Source organism: Equus przewalskii, chromosome 4 (genome assembly GCF_037783145.1).
Source record: "Equus przewalskii isolate Varuska chromosome 4, EquPr2, whole genome shotgun sequence".
NCBI lineage: Eukaryota > Metazoa > Chordata > Mammalia > Perissodactyla > Equidae > Equus > Equus przewalskii.
This window is the reverse complement of record NC_091834.1, coordinates 64,820,857-64,844,889: the sequence shown is the minus strand read 5'-3', so window position 1 is coordinate 64,844,889 and position 24,033 is coordinate 64,820,857. Positions and strand designations below refer to the sequence as shown.

At 37.1% G+C, this 24,033-nt stretch overlaps 1 protein-coding gene across 5 annotated transcripts in view; it reads left to right on the top strand.

The window, feature by feature from the left end:
• Positions 1 to 24,033, top strand: part of DPY19L1 (dpy-19 like C-mannosyltransferase 1) — a 103,216-nt gene that overhangs the window by 45,346 nt on the left and 33,837 nt on the right. For all 5 annotated transcript variants that reach the window (XM_070616225.1, XM_070616224.1, XM_070616223.1 and 2 more), the window contains 3 exons: positions 11,883 to 11,974; positions 16,311 to 16,410; positions 18,827 to 18,904. In XM_070616225.1, coding sequence (XP_070472326.1) covers positions 11,883 to 11,974; positions 16,311 to 16,410; positions 18,827 to 18,904 — 270 coding nt within the window. The remainder of the gene's footprint in view (positions 1 to 11,882; positions 11,975 to 16,310; positions 16,411 to 18,826; positions 18,905 to 24,033) is intronic.

Below are 24,033 nucleotides of genomic sequence, written 5' to 3'. Positions count from 1 at the left end.
TATGTGTAAAGTGCCTAGAATAATGTTTGATACACAGTAACTCCTATGTAATTGTTAGGTTGTATTATTATTAATAACTTAGCTTAAATTAAATTCTAATATAAATTCAAGGTGCCAATGAAATCCTTCCACTAAATTAATCATAGTTGTAAATGAATTTCTAGTAATATATCTCTGTCTCATTTCCTTTTATGGTAAGTTTTGTATGAGGGAAAGAAAAGAAAGATAAGCTTGCTTTGAGTGAAGTAGTAATCATTTTGTGTGTTTAGACACTAAGTGTCTACAGTATTTGAATATGCACATGTTACAAAGCTCTAAGAGTAGTCATACTAGAACTCAACTGTAGAGTCAAGGTTCAACTTTCTTCTGTTATTCAGCAGGTTACTAATGGATCTTGAACCATCACATACTTAGTGTTTAGAATCACAGAAATTTAAAGCTAGAGTGGCCTTATAGATTAGAGCATTTGACAAAAAAATGATTTCAATATGATATCAATTAATTGGCGTGGTCTGAATTTTGAGTGGAAAAAACCCCACAATTGTGTGGCTCTTTTTGACTATGGATGCTGCTCAGTGTTATAGTGTGGACCATACAACATTTAGAAGCACAGATTCTGTGAGAATGAGCTAAGAAATAGGAAGTAACTGCTTAACAATGGAAGAAAGCAGCACTGAGTGCCCACAATAAGATGTTGGAGGAAAGGGATTATTGAAAATTTTGAAGCCAAGACACAGTTTTTTTTTGAGGAAGATTAGCCCTGAGCTAATGTTCGCCACCAATCCTCCTCTTTTTGCTGAGGAAGACCAGCCCTGAGCTAACATCTGTACCCAACTTTCTCTATTTTATATGTGGGACGCCTACCACAGCATGGCTTGGCAAGTGGTACCATGTCCACACCTGGGATCCAAACCGGCGAACCCCGGGCTGCTGAAGCAGAATGTGCAAACTTAACCGCTGTGCCACCAGGCTGGCCTCTGAGACACAGTTTTAAAGACTACTGTCTGTTAAGCAGGAAGCGCTACTGTGTTAAACCTCAGTGTAAATTAAGGATAATTAATTTCTGAGCTTACATTTTTCTTATAATTTTGATACTCATGTAGCACAAACATTGTTCCTTACAAAGTCTTTTCAGTTTTTAACAATGAAATTCAAGCTATTCAGTTCATTTTTCAGGTTGGTAGATTTTCTTTTTGATACTTTTCAGCTACTTGGTGTATTTATGCTTAGACATCACTTTCTGCTTAGGAATAGGTAAACTAAATGTGATGAGAATTAGCAGTTTAACTGAAATAGTCAAGTTGTTAATGGTACTTATATCAGTAACTGTAGCTATAGAGTTAGAAAAGTGACTGTTTTGAGTAATGACATATTAAAATGGAGAGTATAAACTGCAGTTGTGAGTAAAATAATGGTAACTCAAGTAACTGAAAACCATTTTGTTATAATTTTATATTTATTTTGGTTTTCAGATTGTGAGAGTTTCACACCCTATTTTTTTCTGAATTTTAAAACTGTTGCCCCAAATATATAATTTTTATATGGGGGGAAGCGTCTGCTCTGGGAGTACCTAGTCATGCATTTAGTGAACTTTATTCTAGAGCATCGACAGAATTTTGCTCCCTGGAGTTGCTAGTGGGTTTCTAATTGGTACCCTTCATTCTTAGGTGAGTTATTTTAATCATGTGAGTGAGTGGTTTATGTGCCAAAAAATAGTTGTGAATTGTTAACTTCCTTTTAAGTTCCATTTCCATTGTTTAGTTTTCTCTGTGCTTCAGTCTAAGATAGACGTGATATACTTTTTAAAATATTCTCCCAGATGGTTTTACAAGGGAAAATTGTTGCCTTAACAAAAAAACTGCAAAATGTGTAGTATATAAGATTAATCAAATTATTTAAAACAGAAATTTAAAATTCGGAGCTGAAAGGTAAAAATGCAATAAAGGAGCTATTAATTGCTCACAGTAAAGATCAATAATATTGAAGTTATACCTTTCATAATAAAAATTATGCAGATGTTTTCACTTATCAATCTTTTTAAATTAAATGTTGATTCTGTCCTTATTGAGAATTATTGCTAAGATGAAAGCTAACAATTTTGCCTGCCTTTGAAATGTTCCCTTATAAGGTAAGATGGATGCACCATGAGTTGATTCTGCAAGATTTTTAGCATGCTGATTGAAAAGCCTTTAGATGTGTGTATAAAAATGGAAGTACTGAAAGGTTAATTGTTAGGCTCAAGGTTGCTAAGCTGAATCTTTACTTTAATAAATGTTTAGAAATTGTTCTTTCAATGAAAAACATAGCAGAACTATAGATCAGCAATTTGGCTTTAGATTCTAAGTTTCCTGATTCACCAGTCATGTCTCCAGACTTCTCCCAACACATGTGACTCTTAGATAGGGGCAGGATTTCAAAGACAACACTGTCATTCATCTTTTACCAAGGACAACTACAAACTTCTGTCCTTGCCAATTTGTGGGACTTTTGTTTTTTCTTTTCTTTTCCCTTTCTCTCTCTCTATCTCCTTTTCTCTTCCTCCCTCCCTCCCTTCCTCTGTTCCCTTTCCAGTGATGGTAAGGTTTTGGCCAAGACATTTATTCTGGGTCTTCAGTTTGTTCAACTCAATTAAAACAACATATACTGAGGGCCTACTGCATGCCAGGTACTTATAGATGCTGGGGATGTGCCAGTGAGTAAAACAAAGACCCTGTCCTTGTGGATAATCATGTGAAAGTAGGACCATCTTTTGCCTAAGATGAGAGAGTACTGGCCTATCTGGGGAGTAGTGAGGAGGCCATTGTGATGGGAGCAGAGTGGAAGGGATAAGGCCAGACAGTTAATAATGGGAGGTGGGATGTGGAGGGAGCTGGTTCTGTAGTCCCTTTTAGTCATTGTAATGTTTATTTGGAGCAGATGGAAAGGCCGTCTTTCCACTGGAGGGTTACACAGAAGAGTGAAATGATTTAAATACTTTTTACATTAGTTTGGAAAATAGTATAAGTGCAAGATGTATTATTTATTTAGGCTATTGAGTGGTGTGCCTATGGATTTGTGAATTTATGTTGAACTTACATTAAAAGTCCAAAACCAGAGAGTGTGCTAATCTTAGCTGGGAATGAATCTGTTGATGTGGATTTGAAAATTAGTCTATAATGAAGCAGAAAACTAGCTTACAACGGCCTTCATGACTTGGCCCCTGCTATATATCACCACTTTCCAGGCTGTTTTCTTTGCCTCAGACCTATTGTCCTTTCTTCTTCCATTTCCTACAAAGGTCCATTCCTTTTCCTTCCTTGGTCCAGTCCTTTTCCTTCCTCGGTCCATTCCTTTTCCTTCCTCAGGGCCTTTGCACATGCCGTTTCCTATGCCTTGCATATTTCCTTTCCCTTTTATCTCCTAGCCTGTGCCGAATTAACTCCTAGTCATCCTGAACAACTGGGTATTTCAGTATGGGTTTAAGTGGTGTTCTTCATTTCTTCCTGCAGATCTGGATTTCCATCTGGTATAATTTCTCTTTAGCCTTAAGAACTTTATTTAGCATCATGGTGAAGATCTGCTGCCAACAAATTCTCTTAGCTTTTGCCTGTCTAAAAATGTCCTCATTTTGTGTTTCTTGAAGTGTGTTTTTGCTGGATAAGAATTCTAGGTTGATAGCTTTATCTTCCAGCACTTTAAATACATCATTCTTTTGTCTTCTGGCTTCCATTGTCTGATGAGAAGTCAGCTATCATTCTTTATTGTTGTTACAATGAGTGATGTGTCTCTTCTGTGGTTTGAAGACTTTCTTTTATATTTGACTTTTATTGGTTTGATGGTGATGAACTCAGATGTGGTCTTCTTTATATATATCCTACTTAAGCTTCACTGAACATCGTTATTTCATGGGTTGCCTTTTTTTAAATCAGTTTTGGAAAATTTTCAACAACTATCTTCTCTTCAAATGTTTTGTCTTCCATGCTCTCTCTCTCATCTTCTTTGAGGATTCTAATTCCATGTATGTTCAACTTTTCATGTTGTCCCACAGGTTTTTGACACTCTTCCTCTTTTCTTTCTTTGTTTTTTCTTCCTCCTTTGCCTCCATTTGGATATTTTCTCTTGCTGTGTCCCTGAATTCACTGATACTTTATTTTGTTACATTCAGTCTGCTATTAAGCCCATTCAGTGATTTTTTCATTTTAGATGCATTTTAATTTCAGAATTTCATTTTTTTCCAAGGCTTTCATATTTCTGTGGAAAATTCCCATCTGTTCATCCATTCTATTGATCTTTTTCTACAAAATGTTAAACCTAATTATTATAGTTAAAGTCCTTGTCTGCTAATTCCAATGTCTGCTTTATCTGTGGATTTAATTCAATTGACTAGAATTTGTCTCTGGTTGGGGGTCATATTTTTCTGCTATTTTGCTGGTCTCATAGTTTTCTCTTTTATGCAAGACATTTTATATAAAAGGATAAAGCCTGAACTGGATAATTGTTTTTCTTGGTTTTTTCCCCAGAGAGGGAACATCTTTTCCTATGTCAGGCATGTAGGCTGAGGGGCTGAGCATTTCGATCCACCATGAGTCCTGCTAAGGTGGGCAGGGCTGCAGTTTTAACTTGCTTTAGTTTACCTCCAGTTTCAAATGAATTAAGGATCTCTCTGCCCTTTGGCTCAATCTCCGACTTTCCAGATGCTCAGCCCAGGACATTATCTCTTTGGTCTTCTCAGCATTTGAATTGGGAGGGGGTTAGTTTTCAGCTTTTTAGTTTAAGTCCATGTCTGGATTCAACTTCAGCAAGTTCCTGGAAGCTGAGCACTGTGTGAGATTGTGAGAGTCCTCTCTGCTTTCTGTCTCTCCCCTGCTGCTCCTCACTCCACCAAATGTGTGTGTGTGTGTGTGTATCCAGGGTTGGTGGGGGGTAAGTTGTCAGTCAGAAAGATTTGTTTTTGTGTCATGGCTTTTCCAGATTCCAGTTTATGTTGTTAGAAATCTGTTTTTTACTGGTCCCAGCCAAGACTCTGCCTATGGCAGGTCCATACCTAAATTATGCAGTTGTTCCCAGGTATGAAGGTAGAGCCAACAGATGTTCTATATTTTCTTTTGGTCTACATCTAGTTCCACTGTAAATTTTGTCCTTAAAAGGCAGCACCAAAAAAGTGCACATTTCTGTACTTTTTCCTCCAGCCTTTTTTTTTTTTCTGTGAGGAAGATTGGCTCTGAGCAAACGTCTGTTGCCATGAGGAAGCTTGGCCCTGAGCTGACATCTGCTGCCAATCTTCCTTTTTTTGCTTAAGGAAGATTGTTGCTGCACTAACATCTGTGCCAGTTTTCCTCTCTTTTTTATGTAGGACACTGCCACTGCACAACTTGATGAGTGGCGTGGAGGTCCGTGCCTGGGATCCGAACCTGCGAACCCCAGGCTGCCAAAGCGGAGCACATGAACTTAATCACTACACCCCTGGGCCGGCTCCTTCCTCCAGCTTTTTATTCTGAAAAGTTTAAAACCTACATAGAGTTCTAGATTCACTTCATTCACCAGTTTTACTATTTTTTGCTTTTTGTCTCTCACATACACACACATTTTTCTGATCCATTTAAAGTAAGTTGCAGACATGATGACATCTCTCATATAGTATATATTACCTGAAAGCAGGGACATTCTGTGTAATCACAATACTGCTATCATGATCTCAAGAAATTTATCCCTGGTAGTTATGTAAAATGTCTGAACCAGTCCGTGTTCAAGTTTCACAGTTATTGCAATAAATTCCTTCATGCTTTTGTTTTGGATTCACAATCTGATTAAGGATCGCACATTGCATCTAGTAGTCATTTTATCTAGAAGAATTTATCTAGAACCGTTCCTCTGACTCTTTTCATTTTCTTTTTGTGACATTGACATTTTTGAGGAGACCGGGCTCATTATTTTGTAGAAGGCCCCATAATCTCAATTTGTCTGATTGTGTCCTCATTGATAGATTGAAATTACACCCTCTTGTAAAGAATGCCACATGGATGATCTTGTATCCTTTCTCTACATTACATCTAGAGGTGTTTGAGCCCAGTTTGCTTCATATTGAATTTACTAACTTTGATCATGTGGTTAAGGTGGTGTCTGTCAGATTTCTCTATTATAAAGATGCTTTTTTTCCTTTTAAATTAATAAGTGATCAGTGGATAATATTTTGAGGCACTGTGAATATCCTGTTCCCCAATAACATTCTACCAAATAGTTGTAGCATCCATTGATGACCCTGGATTAGTTCTATTATTTTGGCCACTGCAAATTGTAATTTCCTAATGCTATCATTTCTTCTATATTTATTTACAAGTGTTCTTCTGTAAAGACAAATCCTCCCCTCCCTCTCATTTTCTGTTACTATATATGCATGTATTCTTTTTTTATTTAGTGTTTTATAATACACTACCATCATAATAATTCTTGATTCCCAAATTGTTACAATTTGGGCCAGTAGGAGCCCTTTCTCTCTTTTTTATGATGTAAAGTTTTCATACACTAAAATTTAAATATCCTAACCATACAGCTCAGTGGAGTTTTACCTATGTGAAGGAAAATGTAGCCATGATCCAGATCAAGACATAGTGTTTTCAGCCCTCCATCAGGCTCTCCTCTGTCCCCACCTGATCTATATCCCTCCCCTTCCTCCAAAACAGGTAACCTCTGTTCCAACCCCTATCACTATAAATTGGTTTTGCCTGTTTTGGGACTTCATATAAATGGAATCATACTTTCTTATGGCTGACTTCTTTCAACATATGTCTGCAATATTTATAAAGTGCTTGTACCAGTGTTCGCTCCCACTAGCAATGCATGAAAATTCCAATTGTTCCACATCCTTGTCACTGCTTGGTTTTGGCTGTCCTCTTTATTTTAGCCATTCTGATGAGTGACAGAGAATCTCATTATGGTTTTAGTTTGCATTTTTCTGATGATTAATGATGTTGAGCATCTTTTATATTGCTTATCTGGTTTAGATATCCTCTTTTGTGCAGTGGCTATTTAAGTCTTTGCCCGTTTTAAAAATTGGGGTGGTTTATTTCTTGTATTGGTATATGGAATTCTTTGTCAATTCTGTGGAGTTCTTTGTAGGATATATTGTCTGAAAATATCTTCTCACAGTCTATGGCTTGCCTTTTCACTCTTACTGGAGTTTTTTAATGAACAGAAGTTCTTTCTTTTGATGAAGTTCAATTTATCAGTATTTTCTTTTACGTTTAGTACTATGTATCTTGGTTAGAAAATCTTTGTCTACTACAGATCACAAAGATTTTCTCTTATGTTTTCTCCTAGAAGCTTGGTTATTGTAGCTGCCACATTTTGGGTCTATGGTCTAGCTCGAATTTTTGTGTATAACTGAAGTAGATTTAACATTCCCACTCTCCACCCCAATTTGAATATCCAGTTAACCTAGTACCATTTGTTGAAAGGACCATTTTTTCCCTACAGAATTGTAGTGGTTCTTTTATCATTAATCAGGTGACTATATTTGTGAGTTTGTTTCTAGACTCTCGATACTGTTCCGTTTGTCTGTTTGTTTATCTTTAAGTCAGTATCACATTATCAAATACTGTAGCTTCGTAAGTTTGATGTCTGGTAGTGCAAGTCTCCACCTTTGTTCTTCTCCAATGTTGCTGTAGCTGTTCCAGGTTCTTTGTATTGCCATATAAATTTTAGAATCAACGTGCCACGACTCCTTCCTCCCTCAGCACATACACAACCTGCTGGGACTTTAGTTGTGATTGCCTTGAATTTTGGAAGAATTGACATCCTAAATATACCAGATATTCCAGTCCATAAACATGGATATATCCTTTCATTTACATTAATCTTTAATTTCTCTCAGCAATATTCTGTGTCTTGAAAATCTTGTGTTAGGTTAATTCCTAAGTATTTTACAGTTTTTTGGGTACTCTTCTGTGTCGTTTCGATATGTCCCTCTATCCCTTTGAACACTTACATCTATGCACAAAAAGGTGTTTCAGGACCACTTAGTACTTTCTTGTCTCCAGATGTGGAATCAGCTCTTTTCCAAGGAACCTTGGATCCTCTTAGTGGAAAACGGTCTTTAGGGACCACAAGCAGGGTGCTTGTGTGCCCATCGCCATGGACGTCATTACTTTTAGCTCCTTTCAGCAGAGAGCTAGGAAGTATGCTTTTTAAAAGTCATTACTTTGTGCTGATTCGTCCAGTAATTCTAATCCGGGATCATAGGGTTCTTCTCTGCCTTCCCCCCACTCTGTATTTCTACCTCCTTCCTCCCCACAATTTAAATGTATTTTCTTATTTCCTTTATTCTATACTACACACAAAATAGTTTCAGAATTAGTACACTAATGCTGTTACCAAAATCAAAAGCACTATGTAAGGTTTAAGGTTTCTTTGCAGTTTTTTTTCTCCTAAGAGTATATTCTAGTAAGGGTGTACAGAGTTCAAAAGTAAAATAGATCAAAAGTTACTTGAATTATTTTTGCTTCTCTATGTTATGTTGCCATTTTGATAATACAGTTAGAATCATTAGTTTCAGTTTATATTTATACTGCTTTTGTGTTTTGACAAACATTTCATACTATAGACAGAATTCTGATTATGTTGATAACCTTGAGAAGTGTAGTTTATAACCACATGGTAAAGGTGATAGATTTGATAGTGATAATATCTTCTCAGATATGTTTTCTATGTTAAATGAGTAAGGAGTGGTCAAGTTGGAGTCACTGCAGTGGTAGATTGAGTCATGAAGATGTAATTCATTGCTTTTCTGGGCCAGTCCTGTGGCATGGTGGTGAAGTTCGTGTGCTTTGCTTCAGCGGCCTGGGGTTCATGAGTTTGGATCCCAGACGTGGACCTACGTACCACTCATCAAGCCACATTGTGGAGACATCCCACATACAAAATAGAGGAAGATTGGCACAGATATTAGACCAGCAACAATATTCCTCAAACAAAAAGAGGAAGATTGGCAACAGATGTTAGCTCAGGGCCAATCTTCCTCACAAAAAACAAACAAACAAAAATTCATCACTTTTCCAATAAAGCTGAGTGATTTCACAGAAGTTCTGTGTAAACTTAGGATAGGATATACTGATATCCTAGAAGTTCAGAGACAAAAAAGATAAATGTTTCTTTTCATAGAACCAGCAGAAATAATTGATTAAGATAATAAAGCTCAATAATAGCAATTATATATCACTGCAACATTAATTCCTGTGTGAGCCCAAGTTGTATTACAAATTCAAATTGACATCTGTAACTGGCTGTTTAATTGAGCAGCGTACCAGTACGCGGTACAGCAAGAGACACAAACTCCAAGACGGCCACCTGGCTTCTTCTCAAGGTGTAGTGCCAACAGCTGCAGAAAGCCTGTGCCAAGCCAAGGGTCTCTGTAAGCCATGGTAGCTACCTGTCGTAAGAAACATCGAATAGGAGATGTTTAAACCATGGCCATTGCCCCTCTCCTTCTTATGGCTAACATCTGGATAATAGAATCCTTAAACCTATACCATTCTCTGTAGGAGGGTAGCCAAACCTATGGTGGCCAGAAATTGTTTTCGGAAGCCCATGTAAATATGGTGTTTAAAGCAGTATTATAGCTGATATTAAGCGATGGAAATCAATATTGTAGCTGGTATAGCAGTACGGCAGTCAGAAGTGGGCTAATACACCCAAGCATTATACTGACAAGTTACGATTGATCCTGCACATATCAACTCTAGTTAAAACTTCTGGATAAGCCTTAAACGTGACCTGTTCGATACTGATTCTAACCGCAATTTCTAATTCACTAGTCAGTCATACTCCTATTTATTTTTAAATGATGAAGAGAAATTGATTAGATTATGCTAGAACTCTAACAATATAAGTAAACTATTTGAAAGTAGAGACTGAAAAATGAGTCTATCTATTGCTAAAATTCCTTTATTTTTGATTCTTGAGTAAATGGTTAAAAAATTTCAGCCTTTACTAAGCAGAAAATAAAAGCCTGTTGTCATCAATATCTAGGTAGTATTATGTTCATATGTAGGCATAATTTATTCAGTGCTATGAAGTGTGTGCTAAAAATTATATACTGGATGATGATGGTTTAAACAGTGTAAGATTTTCATTGAATTCATTTCACAATTAAGGAATTTCTTGTATTTTGTTAGAGTGCTGGATATGTTTGTGTAACCCTTTTTGAAGCGGTTCTCAGGTATATTTCCTTCTTTAATTCTTATATTTCAAGATAATGCCTTTAAAAGGCATTGGTATTTTGAACTGTCAGTCTATATAGGGAACTGTAGATTTTTATTTTCCATTTATAGTTAAAGAAAAAAATATTTGTTGAAACTTAAGATATGATTAAAGCAAATCTGTTTACTATTTTCAAAATATGTGGGGTCATCTGGACCAGCAATTATGTTTGTACCAGATCTAGTGAAGCACACAGTGTTCTTGGAGCAACAGTAACATTTGAACTTGTTCACTCTTAACATTTTAGGGGAGAAGACCGTGCTCTCTTTTATGGTTATGTAATTGGGTGTGCTTATCCTTATGTTACAGAGGATGGAATTGAGTTTTAGAGAACTGAGTGACTTCAGCTTTAAAAGAAATGAATTTTTAAGAAATGACAACATAGTTAAATTTGGGTAACAAAATAAATGTGGGTCAACAGTTTGTATGAGGAAAATTCTCAAATTGTGCATTACATATAGTTTAAGTATTTTCTTACTTGTTTTTGCACAGAGATTGGTAGCTTTATAAATTTTAGTTATATAGCTGTACTATCAATCGTGTTGAAATCTCTAGTTAATCTAGTAAACTAACAGATTTTTAAAATTACATTCCAGTAACAAGTATGCTTTTTAAAAGACTTCTTAAATCTTTTCAGAATTCCCGTGTGTGTATAATTCATTTATAGATGTCTATGTTAAATTTCATAGAGGATGATGAGTTTTGGTAAAAGAGAGGAGTAGATTGGCTCCAACTTTCTATGGCAGTAGTAGAACTATCTAATAGCCTGCGGTGGAGCTGGAGTAGAGGAAAGGCTCATTTCCACTGCCGTCTTCGTCATTCTGCATAGTTGTTAAATTAGCGCTGCTTGACTTGGGAGATGTAATGATTTCTTCTGATGTGACTAGCTTAGAAGTAGTAATATCAAACTTTATATTTAATCCAATGCAGTTGTCTTTAAATTGAAAGATGGACTTAATAATATGTTTAGTATATATGCTATAGTATATATGTAATAGTATATATTTAGAATAATGATTGAGTATGAAAACCGGGATAGTACATTATTAAGTCCAAAGTGAGCTTTTCAGAAAGGGTGATACTTGACTATTTTAGGACTTTCATTACTTTATTTGATCCCCTCTGCCACTTCTAAGTATTTTCCAGCCCAGCGTAGTTTAGACAAAGAAGAAGTAAAAGCAAAAGTGGAATGCTCCTTTTTTAGCAGCATTGTGAATGAAAATACTAACATTGATGACTACGAAGAGTTTTGAAGTATTGTTTATGGATATTTTTGCTGAAATTTGTGTGAAAGAAGACACACTATAGTTAATTTACACACCCATTCAAATGAAATGTTTTTAATTTTGGCAGAGCATTTCTGGCTGGTACTTTCCCTTTAGGCTGTAGTTGAAGTTTTGTTACGTTGTTCTTGACAATTCATGATGTTAATGTTTCACAAGATCTTATGCTATGTGTGTCTCCCTCTCAGTAATGTTTCTCACTTCCTAGTTTTGCTGTTGGTGGAAAATCTAGTAGCTTGTTTTCCAACACACCATTAAAATTATGTGTGAAAAAAACTCGTTGTATTTATAAATAGTGGCTTCCACTTGGTGTGTCTTACTTAACAAATTTAGCAAATATTCCATACACTCTGAACTTTTTTTCAGTGTACCCGTGTGATGTGGACACCACCTCTCCGTGAGAGCTTCTCATATCCATTCCTTGTGCTTCAGATGTTGCTTGTGACTCATATTCTCAGGTAACTTTGACTTATCTTCAGTTGTTGTTTGTTTGTTTGTCTTCCATTGAATAACTTAAGCTAGAATTTTTTAAGTTTCCATAATAAAAACAGTCAGTGTAATAAAATAATTAAAATGATGCTGATGCTGGCTTGAATTCATGACAGTATTTTAAGAGTATAACTTCAAAATATTCTCTACCAAAAACGTTTTCTTAATGTGCCTTCTAGTCTTCCTTTTTCTTAGTGGTCCACAGATACTGCTCAAGGAGCAGCAAAGCTGCTTCCACTTCCTCTGCCATCCCCACTTTCTCAAGTCATTTTCTGCCACCACTACAGCTTCCCAAAAATAGGCAAAAAGAAGGGGGAAAGCTGGCGGCAGTAACGTGTATCCCATAAGATAGAGTCCTTTGGAGCAGAGAACAGTTCGTGGAATGATTGTGGTCAGGTACATTAACATGCGGAATTCTTCTTTCTACATTTGTTTAGCATTTCTGAGAATCAGTCTGTAGGGGTAGAAAGAACCAAACGCAGTAGACCAAAGATACGCCAGGAGAATTCCTGCTGGAAATTCAGGATTGGATGGGGCTCTTCTGTGTCTTTGGCCTTCAGCCAGAGATGCAAGCACCACACAAGTGGAAAGTGAGTAGGACCCAGAACAGTTTGACAAATACTGAGTTTAGACAGATGCTGCCTTGATTCAGAGGGCAAAAATAAAATGAAACGGGGCCTATGAAAAAATAGAACGAAGCATGATGAAAATCTGAAGATGACTCAGACTAAGAACTCCCCTCAGTGATCTGCAGAATTCAGGAGAACATGGTTGAAGTCTGTTACTCCAAACCCTTGTGCCATCCCTTTCCCCCATGATGGTCTTGGTTGGAACAGATCCATTATGTGGCTCTGTCTCTTGTAGTGTGTTCAGATCTGCCTTTCACAGGATGTAGATGGGCGCAGCTTTTGTACTAGCGTTTAAAGTCCCTGCAACTCCAATGTCATTGCTCTCCCCTAAATTCCTCTTCTACTGTAAGATTTAAAGCTTTTTTTAGCATCTTCTAATAAAGTGAACTCTCTGAATTCATAACTTTTAGCTCTGGGGCGCCTTGATAGACATTTCCTTCTCAAACGATTCCGAAAGAAGTGTTGCGCTATCCAAGTGTCTGATTCACCAAGGCTGTGTTTCCACATCCGCATTCTCGATCTTGGCTTTTTCCTCCAGTATAGTGCAGACAGTGGACTGCCCATCAGTCTTTAACTTCTGTGTTTCTTCTGCCTCAGCTTCTGTCTTAAATCCAGCAATGGCGAACCTTTGCTGGTGCTCACACTTCCTTCCTGATCTGCTCTGATCTGAGTAGCCGTGGATGGTGCTGCTCCACCTGCTGAGCACTGCTTCCTTTGATCCATCCTGAGGGATGTACTGCAGAAGGTTCTGCTACTTTCCTATTGATGCTGTAACAAATCACCACAAACTTTGATTTATCTTACATCTTACAGTTCCATAGGTCAGAAATCCTAAAATTGAGGTACCGGCAGGGCTACACTCCTTCTAGAGGCTCTAGGGAAGAATCAATTTCCTTGCCTTTCTAGCTTCTAGAGGCTGCCTGCATTCCTGGGCTCATAGCCCCTTCCATCTTCAAAGCTAGCAATGGTGGGTTGAGTCCTTCTCCCATTGGTTTACTCCAACCTTCTTCTGGCCTTTTAAGGACCCATGTGATGACACTGAGCCGACCTGGATAATCTCCTATCTGAAAGTCAGCTGATTGGTAACCTTACTTCCACTTTGCCATATAATGTGACATACACGGTTTCCAATGATGAGGACATGGATCTCTTCGGAGACCGTTATTCTGCCAACCACACTGGGGCTGTTCCCATTGCTGTTTCTTGGCCTCAGAGGCTGCTTTCTGTTAGGTTCTTCATTCGTGTTCTCCAGGTGCTTTTGTGGCCAGCTCTTTCTTTACTTTTTTTTTTGCCTCCTAATCATTGTCATTTCAGCCTCATCTATGTCCTCATTTCTGTCTTTATTTTTGGTTTTTGCAGAAAAGTTTTAGGAGAATTTCCTTCCTTCAAAGTTTCTTCCATTCTCTTTGTTTTTATCTTAGTTGGCATCTTCCTTCTCATGTTCCTAGAGCTGCAGCAGCTTTTCCCACTGGTGGTTCAGCTTCATCGCCATCTCCATCTCCTCCCCATCCTCACCGGCACCTCATCATTTCCTGTCGGGGGCAGGCTGCTTGTCCTTTGTTCCTTGGTTGGCATGGCTCCCTTGTTCCCTGGTGTGGTTACTGCTGTGGCTGGTGTGACTGGTTGTGTGGAAGTGTGGTGGCTGCTTTCATTTCCCTGGGATGATGGCTGCTTTCTTGACTGTCGTCCTTTTTCCTGGGCAAAACTACATCCTCTTCTGGATTTGTGGCAAACTTCTTGCCTTTATTCTGAAGAATGACAGCCTCCTCTCAATCTTCTGATATTTCATCCTTGGTACTGATTTCTGTCTCCTTCGGTGGAGTAGCCATTTCCTTTAGTTCTTGGTTTCCACCTGTAATTCTAGCTCGTGGTGTTGAGAGGAGCAGGGAGTGGATGGCATGGGTGAGCCAAGAGGAAACTGAGCAGCGTTGATGTTGGCTGCAGCTGCTGAGGATACTGTGACAAAGCTAGAAAAGAGACTACTCCTAATGCTAGAAATCATTTATAAATAAGGTTAAAAAGATATTTATCTTAACAAATTGGTTTTGTCCAGTTTTGAATCTTAAGTACTTTTAGAAATTCAGTTTTGTATAAATCACCTAATATCAGCTATAGTCTTAGCTAGTTCTTGATTGTTCCTGGAATATTTCTGTTATCCTAGTTCATTGCTATACTGATTGTGCCATCAGCAGGTGGAATTCCTTTGCTTTCCATTTGTTCCCCTCCTCCCAGTGCATTCTGTCCCAGCTGCCAAATTAGTATTAAATTCTGCTCAGAAGTCTTTCTCTCTCATTACCCATAGAATGAAAATCATGTTCAGTACTAAAAAGCAGAGAAATGCTTTATTTTAGACAGTGGCTTTCCAACTTATTGACTCTGATCTACAAGAAATAAAATCCGTCTTACATTGTGACCTAGTATACACATTCGTGTGTGCACACAAACGGCTGAAACAGAACTTTCAAGGAATTGTGAATAATAAAGGATAAGAACCCTTGTTATGTAGGATGCAATCATGTATTTTTCCTCTCTACTTCACTCCATTAAAAATTGTTGTTTTTAATCTAATAAATTGATTTCATAACTCATTAATGTGTTACTTGGATTTTAAAATACTTCATTTAGGGGCATGATGGGAAGAGTTGGATTAGAATAGCAGAGAGGGATGTCCTTTGGGGAAGGGAGACTTAATGAGTGGAGAGAGGCATTTTGAGGTGGCGCTCAGCGCCCAGGTGGGTTTGTCCTAAGGAGGATTTCTTACTGTATCCAGGGTGCACACGTTGGACCTCGGTGTGTCAACATGCACGCTCCACCTTGTGAAGATGTCAGGGTCTTCACATTGACTCACTGATTTAAGAGAAAAGTACTTCTTAAAACTAGTGTGAAAGATAAAATTACCTCACTCTCCTAAAAATCCCCTAAATTACAAGTCAGGGTCAAAGTGAAGCCTCTAAAGGTGGCTCCAGAGTGGCCCCCGCCTTTGCCTCCTCTCCTCTTTTCTGCGTCCTGCCTGTGCAGGGCCCAGCTTTTATCCCACGTCCTCTACGAAATCTCTCCTCGCTGCTCAGCCCGTATTCTGAATTCTTGCCCTGCTTGTCTGCAGAATACTTAGGACTTTGAATATGCTACTTTCTTTGATTTTTCATAGACGTCCTCTGTCTCTCCAAATGACTCTGTTGAATGCAGCATTAAATATGTTTGATTATGGCGGCTGGCCTGGTGGGTCAGTGGTTAAGTTTGCGCACTCTGCTTTGGTGGCCTGGTTTTCACTGGTTCGGATCCCGAGTGTGGACCTACACATTGCTTATCAAGCCACACTGTGGCAGGCATCCCACATACAAAATAGAGGAGGATGGGCATGGATGTTAACGCAGGGCTAATCTTCCTTAAAAAAAAAGTTTGATTATGCATTCACCAAAATATAGTTTGAAAAAATTTAATGGATATACTGACCCAGATGCCCTCTCTCTCTTTGGCAGACTTTATTTTTATAGTAATAATGAGTATTTACTTTTCGTAGAAAACTATTGTAATTGAGTGTCGGGAGGTATAATTTCTAACCCATTGGGTCATGTTATAACCGGATCATGTTTAGAGATTCTAATTTCCAGCAGTTGGGATCCATGCTAGAGTATTTTCTGCTTACACTTACTGATATTTATTTTATCTTCTCAAGGGCTACAAAACTTTATCGAGGCAGCTTGATTGCACTCTGCATCTCCAATGTGTTTTTCATGCTTCCGTGGCAGTTTGCTCAGTTTGTGCTTCTCACTCAGGTAAGGCACTTACATTTTTAAACTGACTTAAGCTTAGTGTGTTTGATTATGTGAAATCGTTTGTGTAAAATTATAAAACTGAGATGTTATGTGATTCTAAGGCCTAAAATGATTTTTAGTTAATACTTTTAAAGAAAGTTCAGGGTAGGGGGATATGTAAGATTTACTTATTAGTGGGTGTTAACTATTTATTTACTAGTAGAATGCACTTATTAAACTCAAATTTATAACAATGCTTATATTTGTTTTTCAATATTTTTAGTGTGCTTAAAAGAGGACTAGTGCTATAATTTTAAGTATTTTGCTTAAGTAAACTATAGTATTTCTCTTAAGTAAAATGTATTTCTTTTATGAATAATGCTGTACATTTTTACACATAGGATAAATAGTTAAACAGTTCATATTTTATATAACTCCCCTATCAGTCTGTAATTGATCTATCATCTTTCCAAGTACGCTTGTCTCCCTTTCTTTTCAAATAGAGGTATATAAAGCAAGATAAAGGTAGCTCGTTGAGAGAGAGAGTAAATTGTGTGTTCATCTCCCCGCCTGCCACTACTATTTTATCTTACTGGCCATATTCATATTCGTATGAAGCAGTCTAAGAATTGCTTTGTAATGTTCTTTGAAATGCCTTGCTTGAGAAATGACGTCAGATTTGGATTTGAGTCCTAACTATTCTCTAGCTTCCTTTGTTTTTGTTTTTTTTTTTGCTGAGGCAGATTTGCCCTGAGCTAACATCTGTTACCAGCTTCCTCTTTTTTTGCTTGAGAAACATTTGCCCTGAGCTAACATCCATGCTAGTTTTCCTTTGTTTTATATGTGGGTCACTGCTACAGCATGGCCGCCAACCAGTGGTGTAGGTCCGCACCTGGGAACCGAACCTGGGCCATGGAAGCAGAGCGCACCAAACTTAACCACTAGGCTGCAGGGCCTGCCCCACTACCTTCTTGACTTGCACAAACTGCTTAACTTTTCTTAGTTTCAGTTTTCTCATTTGTGAAATAGAGAAAATAAAATAACCTACTTTATTGGGTTGTGGTTAGGATCACATGAGGTAATGCATGTAAGATTCTTACACATTACCTGGTACTTAGCAAGATGTCTGTAAGGTTGGCTGCTTTTATCATTAATTAAAAAAAGAGGCTCTATTTGTGCAATTTTAATTCTTTTAGATTCCTTTGTCTTCTTTACTGTGATTACATTTTAAGTGTTTCTAGTTTGAAGGGTCCCTGAGAGTCCCTCCTTAGGGTTCCACCCTGGAGGCCTGCTGTGTGTTGCTCAGCCCCTTCCAGTTAGTGGGGAAGGCCCTCTCTTTCCTTTTGGGGCGGGGGTTGCGTGGGGTGAGGGGAGGAGGCGATGTGATTCTCTGTGGGGCTTATGTTGAGTAACAATGCACACTTCTTTGCATAAAGGGGAAAAATATAGATTTGTTTCCAAAAAGTTGTATGAAATATGAACTGTTTATTGTGTCATCTCAGTCTTCCTTCAAGAATGCAGAGCTCCCATGGATAAATCTGGGCAAAGAGAAGCCTTGTTTTTCTTGCTAATGGGAAACAATGTTGTAGATTGTTTGGAGAAAAAAACCTTGATGAATAGAACTTAAGTTACATGTTTAAGTATTCAGCTGTTTTGCAATGTGTTTATACTATGTTTCTGTGGTAGGAGAAGTGTGGAGTTAATCTGAATTGCTTTCTCCACGCAGAAAGGTGGCGAGGCACTATACCTCTATATTTTACTAAGACGTACATTATCATCATTTAATCGATTAATTCATCTAAATCTCTCCAGTACTCTTAGAATTCTTGGTAAATGCACACACAATTTTCTTCAAAACTGTAGAGAAAGTTAAAAATCCCTTTGTAATGAAAGTACTCCTTCTAATTTAAAATGTGATAATAACTAATGTGAATATTTGGATAAATAAAAGAGAACACTAATGGAGACACTTGTAAAGAGTGACTAACAAGCAGAACTTAATGTATTTTCACACACACATGCATTAAATAATTATTTTTGAGTTTGATGTACCTTCCCTAATTATGTATTAATTGTCATATATTAGAATTAAATTTGCATGTTTTTTGACTGGGCAGGGCACTTTGTTATTGTACATGTTGACAGTAGAGTCACCCTGACGTTAAAATGAGTATTGTTTGGATAATCCACAAAGTAGATAATTTACATGGTTAATTGAGAGAACTGTATATGGAAGAGAAAAATCAACCAATATTTGCTATATTGATATATTGACCATATTCAGTAATAAATTGGCAGGTAAGAGGAAAACTAAAGATCTCACTTTCAATATAAATATAAATATAAATCAGTTTGGAACAGCAATAAGGATAATCTTTTCTTCATTCTTAGAGCTATTCACTATATATGTAATTTTTAACTTCTTTTTAAATTTCAGATTGCATCATTATTTGCAGTATATGTTGTGGGATATATTGATATATGCAAATTACAGAAGATCATTTATATACACATGGTAATGATTTTTAATTTCTTTTTTCCATTTAGTTTGACCTTAAAACAAACTTCTGATTAGTATTTGATTTGTTCACAGTTGAAACTGGTTGTAATATAATTCCATAACTAAAACAAGTGTAATTCAAAACTGTGATATAATTAACAGACCTTGTTTTAAATAGGCCACCCAGAAAATTTTAATTTAGGTCAAATTATCTGATTTGAGGTTGTGCCTGACTTCTATGTTACCAGTAAAACAGATAATTCATGAAGGAGAAGCATGGAATTGTATATTGTCCAGGAGCCTTCTGTTAAAATGAAGTAGCATGTTCATTTACTGAGCACCAACTATTCAGGCACACGGGATGTACCAGTGAGCAGAGCTACAAAGATCCCAGCACGCTCGTTGATTACATTCCAGGAGAGTGGAGGAAGGAGAGAAGACAGAGGATAAATAGTAAACGTAGTAAATGGGTAAATTATATAGTATGTTAGAAGGTGATAAGGACTGTAGAAAGAAAGAGCAATCCATGGTTCCCCAGGGAGATCAGGAATGCCAGCCTCAGGGGAGGTGTCCAATGAGGTGGTTATGATATCAAACCTGAAGTGAGTTCGCTCACCCGTTGTGCAGCAAGCCAATCTCTGACACTGGGTGTAGTTGAAGAAAGTAAGAATTTATATTGCGCAGTGCTGAGTAAGGAGAGAGGGCAGCTAACGCTGAAATCCCAAACTCCCCAAAAAGCTAAAACGAAGGGTTTTTATTTGGGGTTTTAGGTAGGGGAGGGGGAGCATATGGCCTTGCTGATCGGAGCTTTCCCACCAGCCTGTCTTTGCCTTGAGACTACTTGCAGAGAGGAGGGAGCCCGTGACCTTGCTGGTCAGCAGCTGTCCCAGCAGCCTATAGCTCCTTGGTGAGGGGGAGGGGGAGATAATGAATCCAGGTGATTATCCTTGGCCCTTTGTCTCCATGGAGGATAGTGGATTCTGGAGCCAGGAATCCAGGGAGTAAGCAAGGAATGAGTACTTTGGTTTTAACCCCATATATGCTGGGTTTAATGTAGGGAAACTGGTATCAGGCTGGTATCAGTTAGAGCAGGCCTTACTGAGCAGTGGAGAGTGGAGCAGAGATTGTGAGGAGGAGAGGAAGTTAGCTAAGCAGATGTCATGGAGAAGAATATTCTAGGTTGGTGGAACAGCTAGAGCAAAGGTCCTAAAGCTGGATGGTTGATTTTGATAAATGTTTATTCTTTCGTTTGTTTTTGTCATTAGTTCTTACAATTTTGATGTTCTCTTTTTCCTATAATTTTAATGCTTTTATAATATGCCATTATTATTGTTTATTCTCTAATAATTGGTACATATAGACCATTTATAATATATAGGGAAGTTAGAAACAAAGTTATGAAATGAACAACCATGAGCCTACCCTCCAACTGAAAGATAGAACCATCGTGACTTTGAAGCACGTGTGTGCCCTGAACATACCCCACTCACTTCTCCTAGAGATAACCACTACCCTGACTTTTTAAATTATAATTAACTTGTTCTTCTTTCTGACTTTACCATATATGTATTCCTAAATAATATGTTTTTATTATTAAAGGTTAGTATTTTTTTAAGATTTATAAAAATAGTATCCTTTTATGAGACTTAGGTTTTCACTCAGGTTTCTGGGATTTGTATGTTATTGGAGTTCAGACATTTTCTTTGCATTTTCCATTGCATAAATAGAGCACAACTTATTTATCCGTTTTCTTGTTGAAAGACATTTAGTTTTTTCCTCTTCTGTTTTCTTTTATGAATAATGCTGTACCTTCTTACAATTACCTCCTGGGGCATGTACATTAAGAGTTTCTCTGGGGTATTTATGTAGTAGTAGAATTTCTCGGTGGTAAATTATATATGTGTTCAAGTCCATAATTTAATACTGCATTGGTCTTCAAAAATGATTAGACTGCTTCAAAGAGTAATGTATAGCAGTTCATATTATTCTATATCCTTTTTTATTTTGTCAATCTGGTGAGTATAAAATGGTATCTTACGGCCTTAACTTGCATTTTCTCTGATTCTCAATAAAGCCAAACATCTTTTTGGTGTTTATGGGCCCTTTTTGTTTCCTTTTGTGACATTTCTGTTCAGATCTTCTACCAGTTTTTCTCTTATGTCCAAGAGAAAATCTCATCTGCTTTATTCACTGCAGTATAATCCACTATTTCCATTATTTATTTTGATGCTTGACTTGTTCCAGATTTGCTACTTCAACTTGACTTCTTTGTCCTTTTAGCATGTTCTCATTACACTTTGAGCACTTTTTAAAAGAAATTAGTAAAGGCTAAACTTCATCAAATGCTTTTCTGCATCTGTCTAGATGATCCTGTGTATTTTTCCCTCTTCAATATGTTGTGGTGGTGAATTATTTTAATTGATTTTCTATGTTAAGAAACCTTGCTTTTCTGGGCTAAACACAATTTTTATATGTTGCTGGATTCACTTTGCTATTATTGTGTTAAGAGACTTAAGTCCTATTCATGAATGGGATTGGATAGTAATTATTCTTCTCTTACACTTGGCTTATTTTTTTAATCAAACTGTTTAATACTATAGTTTTTTTACATTGCAGTAAAAACAAGAATAATTGTTAAGCGTTTAGAGTCCATCAATCACACAGTCACATAGGCAACTCTGGATGAGGACCCTCACTCAAAGCTACAGCTATAAAAGTACTAATATTACGCAGGGTTGGTTGGTAGTAGAACCTGTCTTGGCTAAATAATATATGCTTTATAACGTGACTTACTGTCTGTGGAACTTAGTTACTTACTAACTATGAAATATCTTCTTTTGTTATCACCTTACAAATTCCTAAATCCCTATAGTTGCATAAAGGAAAAAAGACAGAATTGTCTCCAAAAAAGAAAGTTTTTTCCATTTTTTTATTGTGGTAAAATACACATAACGTAAAATTTACCCTCTTAATCTTTTTAAGTATTTACATCAATTGTATTAGGTACATTCATATTGCTGTGCAACCATCATCACTAACTCCACAATTCTTTTCATCTTGTAAAATTGTAACTCTATACCCATTAAAAAAAACTCCCTATTCCTCTTCCTCCCGCCAGCCCCTCAATATGTCTGTAATTTTAACTACTCTAGGTACCTCATGTAAATGGAATCAAGCATATGTGTCTTTTTCTGAATGGATTATTTCACTTAGTATAATATTCTCAAGGTTAATCCATGTTGATGCAAATGGCAGTATTTCCTTCTTCCTTATGGCTGCATAATATTCCGCTGTATATATATACTACATTTTCAATATCCATTCATCCATTGATGGAAATGTAGGTTATTTCCCTGAAAATAACGCAGTGAACACGGGAGTGCAGCTATCTCTTGAGATCCTATTTTCATTTTTGAGGGGATTGCTGGATCATATGGTAGTTCTATTTTTAATTTCTCAAGGAACCTCCATACTGTTTTCCATAGTGACTGTACCAGTTTACATTCCCACCAACAGTGGGAAAAAGAGTTCCCTTTTTTTCCCTTTTTTACCAACACTTATCTCTTGTCTTTTTGACAATAGTCATTCTAACAGGTGTGAGGTAATGTCTCACTGTGGTTTTGATTTGTATTTCTCTAATGATCAGTGATGTTGAGCACCTTTTCATGTACCCGTTGGCCATTTGTCTGTCTTCCTTGGCAAAATGTCTATTTAGGTCCTTTGCCTGTTTTTATATGAGATACTTTTTTTTGCTATTAAGTTGTAAGAGTTCCTTATGTGGATATTAACTCTTTATCTGATAGATGGTTTGCAAATATTTTCTCCCATTCGTAAGTTGCTTCTTCATATTGTTGGTCATTTTTTTTTTTTTTGCTTTGCAGAAACTTTTTACGTTGATGTAGTTCCCCTTGTTTATTTTGCTTTTGTTAGCTCTGCTTTTAAACTTGAGCAGGGCTGTTTGCATCAGGGCTGATGTATGAGGGATGGGTAGCTCCTGCTGAGCTAAGAGCCGGAATCGACTGAAATTAACTACAATTTCCTGTCCAGAAGTTCTTCTGGAAGTTGCGAGTCTTGATAGACTCCCAAGTTCCAAAATAGTTGTATCAGATAGATTCCACCGGGGCAGTTATTGTCTGGGGGGAGACAGATTCCTGCCCTTCTCCAAGAATGTTGCAGCTACACTTGACTGATTTTGATATCAGATTTATTCTTACCCCATAAAATTAATTGTAAAGTATCCCTACTTTTTGTGTCTGTGATAGATTTTGTGTAAGATTTGAAGGAATAGTCCCTGAAAGTTTGGTAGATATTGGCCTGTTAAGCTATATGGACAGATATAGCTTTGTAGATATCCATTTTCTTTGTAGACAGATTTTAAATTACTGATCTAAGTTATTTTATGATAATAGAACAATTTAGACTTTTTTCTTGAGTCATTTTTTTGGTAACTTTTATTTTGCTAGGAATTTTCCCGTATCATCTAAGTTTTAAAGTTCACTAACATGGTTTTTCACAGTGTTGCCTTATTTTTTTTAATTTGCTAAAATACGGATACTCAAAAAAGACATAGATACTAAGATAATTTGTAATAATCTCTCCTTTGTTCTGTACCTTCTAAATTCTCAATTTTCTTAGTTTATTAATGTTCAAATTTTCTTCTTCAAATTTAAATTTACTGATGTTTTTCAGCACCAGTTGTTTGTCAAACATTTTCTAGGTCCTGAGGATATAGCAGTGATAAAAACAATGAAAAAAATCCCTTCTTTCCGTGAGCTTATATTCTAGTGTACACAGAAGTAATCCAAGTATGTAAGATAAACAAGATGTTCAATGGGAGTAAGTACCAGTAAGGAAAATAAAGCAGACGAGGAAGGTGGGATTTGCTGAGTAGGTAGGAGTGTTACTGAAAGTTCGGTCTGTGATCCTGATGTCAATCCAAATAACGAGAACAGAGTCTTGGGTGAAAAAGGAAAGGCTTTACTTTGCCAGGCAGAGGGAGCAAAGCAAGGGCCAGTGCCCCAAAAGTTGCTTGCTCCCCGTTAAGAAATGGGTAGGGGTTTTATTTGGGGTTTTAGGGGAGGGGGTCTGTGGCCTTCTTGGTCAGCATTTTCCCATCAGCCTGTATCTGGGTCTTTTTCTAGTGG